This window comes from Mus caroli, chromosome 11, assembly GCF_900094665.2.
Source record: "Mus caroli chromosome 11, CAROLI_EIJ_v1.1, whole genome shotgun sequence".
NCBI lineage: Eukaryota > Metazoa > Chordata > Mammalia > Rodentia > Muridae > Mus > Mus caroli.
Window position 1 is genome coordinate 44066158 of NC_034580.1, and position 11755 is coordinate 44077912.

General features: G+C 43.1%; 1 protein-coding gene across 1 annotated transcript; it reads left to right on the top strand.

Moving 5' to 3' along the window:
- The first annotated feature begins 6229 nt into the window (after window positions 1-6229).
- Window positions 6230-7168, top strand: LOC110306112 (olfactory receptor 2M3-like). The gene has a single exon (XM_021178304.1). The coding sequence runs from the start codon at window positions 6230-6232 to the stop codon at window positions 7166-7168; it is 939 nt and encodes a 312-aa protein (XP_021033963.1).
- The last annotated feature ends 4587 nt before the right edge of the window (window positions 7169-11755 follow it).

The following is an 11755-nucleotide window of genomic DNA, read 5'->3' on the forward strand; positions in this document are numbered from 1 at the left end:
AAAAAAAAAAAAAAAAAAAAAAAAAAAAAAAAAAAAAAAAAAAAAAAAAAAAAAGAACCAAGTGCTGGGACTAAAGGCATGCATCACTATGCCCAGCTATTCCCTATTCACCCTGTCTGAAGCTTCTGACTGTCAATCAAAACTCAAGAGACAGTAGCTGACTCCCCTGCTATAGCAACTTTGGGTAAATAACCTTGGGTTTTCTTTGATTGGTCTTTATTTACTTCCACAGTGCTTAATAATTATTTGTGTACTGAGTGATTAACCAGTGACTGATATAGCAAAGTATTGGATGTGAATTGAAAACAAGGGTCACAGAACACGTGACTGTTCATCCACTAATAAAACTCCCAGATTACAGGCAGACATTCTGGCACTCAGTGGCTACCTTGGGACAAGGTAAATGTGGCTCTTGGGGAAGAGTAGGTGGCATGTTAGACAATATCCCATGGGTGTCTCCTTCTGTAATTTAATGGGAGTCTAGGGTATTTTTTGGAGTTAGGGCTATGGGGAGTGAACTTTGTCCTGGAGCCAGTTCATTATTTGGATTTCCTTTTTGGAGTAGAGTACATGTCTATTCCCTGGTCTCATTAATAGCTGGGCCTGGAGTCCCAAGACGTCTGCCTTGAATAAACCTGGGACATGAACTCATTATCAGCTTTGAAAGACTAAACAGAAGACTACTTTGAGTGGTTAGTTCTATAAATCTATATCTGCAGCTTTGGGGTTGGGGGTAAAGAGTGTGTAAATGTCACCCCTCCCAGGACCAACACTTACACACTCTACCAAAGACTGGATTTGCAGAGTGAAGTAGAAGGTAAACTAGGGGGAGGTGACTGGGGCTGGAAGACACTGAGGAGGTGAGGGAGGGTCTGAGAGATGAGGGGCTGAAGGTGGTCAGGAGTTGGGAAGAGCTGTTCTGACATTAGCCTTTCACTTCAGGTTCTCTGGAGAAAGTTGGGCTGAACATAGAGATACCTGTGTGCTTTGACTGGCAAAGGCACTGGGGAGCAGGATGGTGGGTGGCACTCTTGGTTTTCACAATGGTGAAACTGTTGTCTTTGTTCATCTAATCTTGGGCTGAGTTCCAAGGTCAGCAAGATGATCCGTTGAGTCCAAACTGCATGTGTATCCACTTGTACTCTGACTTCCTCAGGGTGTTGGCCAGAGCAGCTCTTGAACTCCATCCAGACTATACCCTGGCTTCCTTTATGGGTGCATGTCTGCAGCTTGCTATGTCTTAGGTATCTCCTCACCGATTCCCATGATCTCTTCACTCTATTCAGATTTTCTGCTACTATCAAATGAGAGTATAGACCCAGATTGCCCTAAACCAATGTGTGAAAGCCTACTTACTCCCCCTGTAGCTCAACTCACCCGAGGAGCCAAAAAGCAATAAATGGAAGAACCCCACCCAGATCCAGCAAATAAGAATGCCAGGAGTGTCCATCAACACATACACTTATAAAATCTCTCTGCATTCCTTCTGTCTCAGCCTCTTGAAAGCCAAGATTACAGATGTGAGCCACCATGCCTGGCAGGTTTTGCTCTTTAAAAAATGTTCCAAGGTGTCTCAGAGACACAACATGATTAAAAACCTCAAACACCTTCCTCCCATAGAAGCGCAGAACTGTCTCTGGTTAAAATATGGAAGAAGTTTATTGTTCCTTTGGATCAAGCCCAGTGAGCTAACAGATATCTGGTCCAATCACCAAGCCAAATGGCGCAGAAGTTTCTGCTTCAGCTCATAAAAATACTCATTTCAAGTCTGTTGTAGCATTCTCAGCCTTGCTTTGGTACTTTAAAGTTTATGTTGAGGATTCCTTCCTCTTCATCTTCCTTACTGTCCTTCTGCCCTGTGTCTATTTCTATATTTGCAAGTCGAGATACATCTCAAACTTGTGATCCTCCTGCCTCAGAGTACTGGAATTATAGGCTTGTGCTACCACATCTGGTTAGTTTGTGTTGACAAATAATGTTTGTATTTATTCCTTAGACTATAATCCAATGTTGCGTGTGTACACATTACAGAATTCTTGAATCAACCTAACAAGCATATGTGTTCCCTTTGTGGTGAGAATGTGCAAGCATCGCTAACCCTCAGCAGCTGTGAAACATGAAACATTACTTTGTACCATGCTCACTGTATTGAGCAGTAAATAAGAAAATGTATTTTCTCCTCTGCACTGTAACTTTGACTGGACTCTCAAGGAGTGTCCTAGATTCTGACAGATGTTTTACAATTTGTCTGATAAAGCAGATAGTGTACACTTCCTCGCCCACCACTTAGGATGGGGTGTGAGCACTGGCCCAATTTTTCTTTCGTAAATTGGATGAATGTAACAAAATAGTGGTTCTAAAGGGTTTCATCCACCTAGATTAAGGACTAAGTTTGGCAAATTATATTTGACAGTGACATGCACACGCATGTCCCCAGTACCTGCCCTCATGTTTTCTAAAGTCAAGTATCAGGTAAAATAGTGGTTGGGTTGCATCCAGAGAAGCATATTGGAGGTTCTCCGGCTTCCTGGAAACCTTTGACATTGACATTCATCTTTGTTCAGCACCTGACTCTTTTGAGGGCAAACCAAAACCTCTCCCTACCTAGAAAAACAGAAAACCCTCTCAACAAACAAACATAGAGGAGAAAGACAACACCTTTTGTTACTGAATAAGCCTTCCGCCAGAGGTGATGTCCCTCATGGGGTAAGGCCATGACAAGAAAGAAGGGAGACTCAAGCTTTTGTATTCACAAACCCTTGTAAGCAGATCTGCCTACATCCTTACGAAGCTCTAGGGATGGACTTGGCTAGCATGGCAGGGGAATAAAGAGAGGACAGACACACGGACACACAGAAAATCTCAGATTGGGTGGACCAGGCTCTTCGATGGGGAAGCTGCAGCTGGAATCTCCTCAGGTTTATTTTATACAGTTGGATAGTGAAACAAAGTTATTGTATAAGCTGAACAAGAAGGTAGGGTTATAAGACACAGAAAAACAAGGAGCCTGGGCTATTGCACAGCTAAACAAACAGACTGGCTTACCTAGCTTGGTAAGTGCAGTCTCTGTAGGGGAGCAGTCTTCAGGCTGTGACCATCCACAAGGCAGAAAGCTATAGTGGACATTTTCTATATACACTGTCAATATTTGCTCTTGGATTAGGAGAGAAGGCTTTGCCATTTCCATGAGCCTAGACCAAGGAAGGTTTTTCTATGTTCCAAGAATCTAAGGCTCTGGGATTCTTGATATGGTAGTGCCCTTGTCAACAACCCACATTTACACAGGATGTCACTCACTCCCTACACTGGGGCATGTATTACTACACAGATTCTTTCCAGTAAATGGACACTAGTCCTCAAAAAAGAGGATTTGACTGTTGTCATACATGATTTATCTTAAATTTGTTTGCCAATTGAATAACAGCAGCTAGAAAATTGACTTTGTGTAAAAGAAAATTAAACTTACATCTTTCCGAAAGGAAGCAACTTTGTGTTTCTGAAGGAAGTGCCAGGCTCCAGTTAGATTCCTACACTACCCCAGTGCCAAGGACCAGCTTCAGCTGAGGGCAGGGCTTGGGGAGAGTGGATACAACAGTGGGGAGGGAAGAATTGGACATGGAACACTATTCATTTCTGTTTCATGAGAGACAGGACAGAGAGGAGGCACATCTTGGTTTGGTTTGTCCTACTCTGACAGCCTGTGTCTTTCACAGGCTTTATTTATACATAAGATCATTTCCTCAGAAACTCTTCATTTATACACAGCTTTTCAAAATACATTTTCTTTTAAAGTCTCCCTTGATTATGTATGAATATGGAAAGAGGAACAAAGCAAGCAAACAGCAATTTCACGAGAGCAAAAAATATTAACATTATGACAAAATCAATTTTCTTTTAAGTCAATATCTTCTTCCTTAAGATTAGTGTTGTAAAGCTTTGTGGTTACAGAAGTGCTAGACAGGGTGACTCTATTTGAATTTGGTTCTGTTCCAATTTGGCAGAGAATTAATAAATCAAAAGTTATTTCCTACTACCTGTTATATCATACTTGGCTTTCTACTAAAGTTCAATCTCTGTGACCCTTATTTAATTCTGCCTTTCCTTCCTCTATATTTCTTTTATATTTGTCATAAGATCATCGTCGTTTTTCTTTGATTCTTAAAATACAGTGCAGCCTTGCTTAAGCTAAGGTGGCCTGTTTTCTGTTTTTCTACAATATCAGAAAAGTTCTGGTCTGACAATTACGTTCAGGAAGGCAGGCAGTTCGCTGAGCCAAAACGTTTTTCTCTGTGTCTCTGTCATGAGCCCTTGTTTCAATACGATTTCTATGTTTACTACAATTCTGTAAAGAATAGAGGAACATCAGAATCCCTAAAACTGCTTACTTTTGCCTTCAGGAAGGTCCCAAGGCTTGTCATTAACTGTGTGATCACAGTCTCTTCTATTCATACAAGTTCCTTATTTCTGTAGCTGAACATGGAAACCTGGAGATTCACTTACAGCTTGTCAGCTTCTAGAATTTCCCTAAATTTTTCTTCTTTAATAATTTTTCTCAAATCCTCTGTCTCATTCTTACTAATAACACACATTAATAATCTAAATGTGTATCCAAATAATAAGTCCTTAAGAAAGAATCAGTTTTCTTCATAACTGTTTTTCCTAAGGAACTTTCATTTATCTCATTCTTATTTACACCAGCTTTTTGTTATCCCAACTCTATTTTTCAGAGAGAGGCCTTTATCAGGGAGAAATAGAAGTATAAGCAAAAGGTGCATAGCAAGTTTCCACCAAGGGTAGAGAAGGGTCAGTCCAGGTCTTCCAAGTACTAGAACCTTGTCAAACAGCACCTTTAGGGTGATTGGTACCGCCACCCCAGAGACTGAGATAAGGGCACAGCCTCCCCTTCTTCCTTCTTTCTTTTCCCTCCTCTCTTCTCCTTTCCAAGGAACACACTCAACCCAGGACCTCAAACATACTGGTACATTGAAGTATAACAGCAATCCTTCTCTCTGTCTCTGTCTCTGTCTCTGTCTCTGTCTCTGTCTCTCTCTCTCTCTCTCTCTCTCTCTCTCTCTCTCTCTCTCTCTCTCTAGGAGGGTCTCACTCTTTAGCTCTGACTGTCTTAGTTCTCACTATGTAGACCAGGCTGGCCTAGAACTCATAGAGATCTGCCTGTCTCTGCCCCCTGTGTGCTGGAATTAATCTTTTTTTTTCTCGATAACTGCATTTCAAAGGGCTTTAGATCTTAGGTCTTGGAAAGAGACATTCCCAGGTCAGAAACATCACTAAAGCAAGAATTTCACTAAGCTCTTGAAAGATTTAAAGAGATGTTGGGAATATGTAAAGTGAATAAATAAAAAATGTATTTAAATAAATAAATTAGTGTGGGGGGGAAGACATAGCATAGCAGCATATGCACAGAGAGGTGGAAGGTGGGAGGATCAAGAGTTCAGGGCCATCCTTGAATACATAATGAGTTCAAGGCCAAACTGGGCTAGAGATCCTGTTTCAAAAACAACAACAAAGCTTTAAAAGGACTGACATACATCTCACCTAGATGGGGCTTACTTAGTTTTCTAAGGCAGGTGCTCCAAGAGAAGAGGTGGAGAGAAGTCTCTGCCCTCCCTGACCTCCCTGCCCTCCCTGCCCTCCTGCATCTTATAACGAACATATTTATGTATAATGTATAAGTGGGGGACACGTGTATGGAAGTCAGACTTCCATGGAGTCCGTTCTGCCTTCTGATGGCTTCTGGAGAACACTCAGGTCATTAGTCTTACACAGCAAGCACCTTTACCTGCTGAGCCATCACGCCAGCCTGCTTCCCTTATTCTTATCAAGGCTTTTGGTTTAATTGTGTTACCTTAACCCCCTTCTATCCAGTCTTCTTTCTCCTTCTGTCTCTTGGGTCATCCAATGCTTCACTTCCCTGTCTCTTAAATCCTGAAAGGGGAAAGCCTCTTTCCCTGAAGCTCTTCCTCCCACCCGCTATTTAGCTACCCCTCATCCTTCCTTGTGCTCTCCAGTTCCCCTGCCTGTGTCCTCATTCCTGCCTCTCTCAAGAGATATAAGGACCAATTCATGCTTGGTATACTTGAACGCAGCTGGGAGAAAATGAATTGTTACTGCAGGAGGAGAGGGTAGGGCAGGAGTCAAAGGGCTAGTCTCCACCTTTTGGTTTTGTGCTACTGAGATGTCCACTAATCCGATTTGTTTGTTTCTCAGGGTCATGGCAGAAGAGCTCTGGAATCATTCCTCCCTGTCCAGCTTCATCCTTGCTGGCCTGTTCAGCCACTCACCTTATGACTCTTTCTTCTTCTCCCTGGTTCTTCTGGCCTTTGGGGCTGCTGTGGTTGGTAACATCCTCCTCCTGATGCTCATCCAGGTGGATAGACGCCTGCACACCCCCATGTACTTCTTCCTCAGTCAGCTCTCCATCATGGACTTGACTATGACATGCACAGTGGTCCCCAAGATGGCAACCAACTTTCTCTCAGGCGGGAAGCTCATCTCGCTGGGAGGCTGTGCGTCTCAGATCTTCTTTGTAGTTACTGTAGGAGGTGCTGAGTGCTTCCTCTTGGCCGTCATGGCCTACGATAGGTATATGGCTGTCTGCCACCCACTGAGGTACCCTGTACTGATGAACTGGAAGGCCTGCTCTTTCTTGGCCATGACATCCTGGATGGGTGGCGTGGCAGACAGTGTGATTGATGTGGGTATGGTCTTTAGCTTTCCCTATTGTGGATCTCTAGAGGTGGACCACTTCTTCTGTGAGGTTCCTGCCCTGTTGCGCCTCTCCTGTTCAGACACCTCACTATTTGAGGACCTCATCTATGCATGTTGTGTGGTGATGTTACTGCTGCCTCTTGGGGTCATTGTGGCATCCTATGCTCGGGTCCTCACAACTGTGATGAGGATGCCCTCCACTGAGGGGAAACAGAAGGCCCTCACCACTTGTTCTTCCCACCTGGCCGTGGTGGGCCTCTACTACGGGGGAGCCATATTTAGCTACATGCAGCGAGCCTCGGCTAGGACACCACTGGGGGATAGAGCCACCTCCATCTTCTACACTATTGTCACCCCAATGTTCAACCCACTTATTTACAGTCTGAGGAATAGGGAGGTAACCAGTGCCCTGAAGAAGATGCTGGAGAGGTGGAGCATGTAGGCATCCCCACCCCCTCACACCTCACCCTTTGGTTCTTTTCTCATCTGTTCCTTCCTCTGCCCATTCTTCTCTGCCATTCCAATGCTTCCTCTATGCCTTTTGGGGGCCTCTCTGGCTAGGTAGGACTAGACTTTAAGCTGAGAGTAACCTGCTAATATAGGATACCTGGAAGGATGATGAGAGAGTAACAGATGGGTTCCTTAGCTTCCTGGGCCTTTTCTTCCCCTGAGAATCATCATTTTGAGAATCCAAAGGCTACTGTGAATTTAAGAACCAGGAGACACTCTGTTTATGTCGTCCTGAGATTGGCAGCCACAGTCTTTCCTCTAAGCTACATGTTAAGCTGGGCATGTGGCTCAGTTGGTAGAGTATTTGCCTAGCATGCACAAAGCACTTGATTCCATTCCCAGCACATGAACCAGACATATTAACCGATACCTGTAATCTTTCCTCTTGGGAGGAAGAGGCAGGAAAGCCAGAAATTTGAGGTCATCTTTAGCTACACATTGAGTTCCAAGTCCAAGTTCTAAGCTGGCCCTGTTAAAAACAGACAAACAAATACAAAGAAAGCACAGGGAACTAAGACTGGAAACCGATTCACAACTCATCTGCACATTGAAAAGTCGAGTCAAGCCCTTTGAGATGTGGTGCACAGCTTGGTCTATGTAGGAGATAGGAAACTTTGGGCAAGGTTACATCTCTGTGGACTTCACATTTCTTATCTGTATAACCATGGTTGCTGATAAAAATCACACCCAGAGTTCCTTGGCATTCACTAATCACTAATTACTTTCTGTGAAACTCCATTTTTATGTGTCTTGCTATTAGAAAATATAGTTTTGTATCTTTCCACAACCATACTTTATATTTTCTATTAAGAATGGAGTTGCAATGTGTTGCTTTGGATCACATGGGCTCAAGTGACTTTTGAAGTCATCGGGACTGATGCTGGACAGTAGAACCTTGTAACATGACAATGGAAATGAGACCAAGTCACACATTACAAGCAAGACAGGCAAACTGTGTTGTGACATCAGTCTGAGCTGGCTGACCTCAACTACAGCTAAAGAGAGAGCTCTGAACCTCGGTCTGAATCAGGCTGCTGGTCACTGGACAAAATGGAGCAGCAGGCTTTTATCAGTGTTGGGGATCATAGGCTGGAGCATGTTAATTGTCATGTCAGAGCCATGCTCTCAAAAGTTTGTCACCTTACATGCAAACTCTGTGACCTTGTACTTGTACTTTGCCAGCTAATGAACAGTGGACTTCCCCCAGGAACTGTTGTCAGTCAGTGCTATTGTCTTGTGTAAATATCCCTGCTCTATGACCAGGCTGTAGGACTTACAATGGGACAGAGACAGAGGAAAACATACAACATGTTTTTAATGTGTATCATGATCCCAGAGTTTATTTCATCATCTTGAGTGGTCCCTGCTACAGGACTACAGACACCCCTCTGCCTTTAATCTTTTATTATTTATTTATTTATTTCTGTTGTGTTGGAGACTGGGTTCATGTTTCATGCATGGTAGACGAGGGCTCTACCACCAAGCTGCACTCCTAGCTTAGGCTTTGTACCTTAAGCATGGAATCAAGGCATAGAAATGGTAAGAAAGCCACATGTTGTCGATTCCTAGGTTCATTTTCTGCTTTCTGCACACACAATTAACAAGTACACGTGGTATATGTTACAGGTGTTTGAAGTGCTGTTTAGCTCATTTGGGAACAATCGCCATGGATTGGGGCAATCTCTCAGAGCTGGAGTTTAAGCCACGGGAAGTACAGAGAGAATAAATAACTCACTCTACACCAGTGGTTCCCAACCTGTGGGTCATGACCCCGATAACATCAGAAAATTGAGATATTTACATCACTATTTATAACAGTAGCAAAATCACAGTTATGAAGTAGCAGCAAAAATAATTTATGGCTGGGTGTCTCAACAACAACAGGAACTGTATTTGTTTGTTTGTTTGTTTGTTTGTTTTGTTTTTTGAGACAGGGTTTCTCTGTGTAACCCTGGCTGTCCTGGAAATCACTTTGTAGACCAGGCTGGCCTGGAACTCAGAAATTCGCCTGCCTCTGCCTCTGCCTCCCGAGTGCTGGGATTAAAGGCGTGCGCCACCAGCCCGGCACCAGGAACTGTATTAAAGTGTCACAGGTTTAGGAAGATTAAGAACCACTGATATAAACAATCAAGAGAGTTCACAGATTGATTTGGGGCTGTAGTGCTAGAGACTGAACCCCATGTTAAACATACATTCTACAACTAAGCTAAACTCTAGCTCCCAGATTGTTTATCACCGAAACCAAAGGAGAAACAGAAGTAATGTGTGGTGAGACCACTGAGGACAGGAATCAGCATTTGCTTTAGGCTTTGTTGCAAGTACTATGTATTGTTTTGTTTTGAGATAGTGCCTGGTGTTACCCTGGCTGACCTCAAATTCTCTGTATAGCCAACAATGACCTTAAATTCCTAGTCTTTCTGTTTCTCCTATGTGCTAGGATTGTAGGCATGGGCTACCACACCAGGCATAAGCACAAGAATTGACTTCTATTAGGACAGAATATCTATGAAGACAAATATTCAGGAGGGACTTAGGAAGTACTCCTTGGGTATTTTGTCTTGAGACAGTGTCTCCTCTCACTATTGTAGCCTGGTCTAGCCTTGATCTTATGATCATCCTACTCTCCTGCCTTAGCAACCCCACCTTTAATTGCTTAGATTACAGGTATGTCCAACAATACCCAAGTCAAGAGATAATCTTTGATCCATATTTTCAATAAAGACCTCCTTTAAACACATTGGACCAAAAGAAAAAATGCATACTTAATTATTCCAGAACAAAAGCGACCTCTACCAGTTTCCTGGTACATCATGGTATGTCAGGTAGCATGTGGAGGTACAGATGAAGAAGGAAACATGGTCCAGCCCTGGACAGTTTAGAGTCTGGGACATAATTCAAAATGTTTTAGCTAGAAGAGGCATCTGAAAATGAGTTCTAGAGTGGAGAGACAAGAGAGCGAATGAGAACTTGCTGGCCAAAGAGAACCAGACCCACCTCATGTAGGGTCTAATAAGCCAGTGTGAGGAGTTAGAGCTCTGAACAAGAAGAGGGAGAAATTGCCCTGAGATAGTTGGTTTGTGTTTGAGAGCCAGGGGCCCATCATACAACTTAGACTGGCTTCAATTATCTGCCCACATGCTGGGATTACAGATGATTACCTGTTGTAGTATTGTTATGGGGAGTTCAACCCATTCTTGAGTATTTTGCTCCCAAAGTAATGGCATAGAAACACTGTAACTTATTAATAAGCTGTCAGCACTCTGCTGGGCAGGTTCTGAGCTATTCTAACCTACATCCCAGCCATAGGTCCCGTGTTACTTCTCAACTGAGTCTTGCTTTGTTCCATGTGTGTCCTCAGGGAGATTTTGTCTTGGCTACATGTTCATTGTCCATCCTCATGGGCCATCCTGCCTCATCCTCCTCCTTCCTCTACCTTTCTACTTCTCCTCGTGGTCCCTACTTGAGACCTCCTAGTTGATCTCAAGTCTTACCTTCCTCTCTCTCCTGCCCAGTCACAGGCTTTATTTAGCCTTATAAAAGAATCATAAGAGATTATTGTGGAAACATTCTTTATTGCACATTGGTGCAATGCAATGCCCATCTCTAGATTACGACCTGATCTCAGCATCTGAATACATAGCACAGAAGACCAACCTCAACATGTACCAGCACACCCAGCTGATATGTTTTAATAGATCCATTCAGTTCGTGCACTGATTGAACAGGAGGTTATGGAATTCGGATGTTGGTAGAAAGGAACATGACCAGCAGTGAACAGGTTCTGCATACATTTTGAAGTTTAAATAAAAAGAATTTTCTACCTTATTGTCAGAGGAGAGAGTCAGGATAGAGTGCCATTAGCTTAGAAGGTTTATGATGGAATGAAGGGTTATGTGTTTTATTTGTTTGCTTCTTAATGTGATGCTAAACATCAAACCCAGAGCCTCCTACATGCTGAACAAGTATTCTGTCACTGAGTTACACCTCCAACCCAAGGGGGAAGCCTTTGTTAATTGGATGGTAATTACTCACACTGCTGAACCTATACAGTAAGCTTTAGACATCTCGACCCCAAGGTGAGTAAACCTATGAAATACAGCCAACTTCAGCAGTACATTGATTCCTTCCTCTAAATCACCCAGAGACTGAGAAGGCACCTGGCCCTTCTTACAAAACAGCTGATGCCACACAATCCTAAGCCCCCATTAATAAGTAATTTGTAACCCCCTCATTGTGGTTTACAACTATAAATGTAAACCTGTAAACACATTCTCAAGATTGTGTCAATCGTCATCTTTCCAGATTTTGAACCTAATGCTAGCATCTTGTTAGACATTAAGGAGCTTGAAGAGGAGGCAGAGTCTCTCTCATGATCAGCTTGGGACTCCACCTCCTGTGTCCATGGTAACACTAATTTCAAGGAAGGGAGATGTATGACAGTTGCTACTCTTCATTTGAAATCCCCATGGGAGAGAGAGGCAAGAGGAGGTAGTAAGGCTTTGCTAAGGTCTGTTAAAGG

Bases quoted from the DNA above. Each gene is read 5' to 3' on its own strand.
- LOC110306112 (XM_021178304.1), top strand. From the start codon at position 6,230: ATGGCAGAAGAGCTCTGGAATCATTCCTCCCTGTCCAGCTTCATCCTT.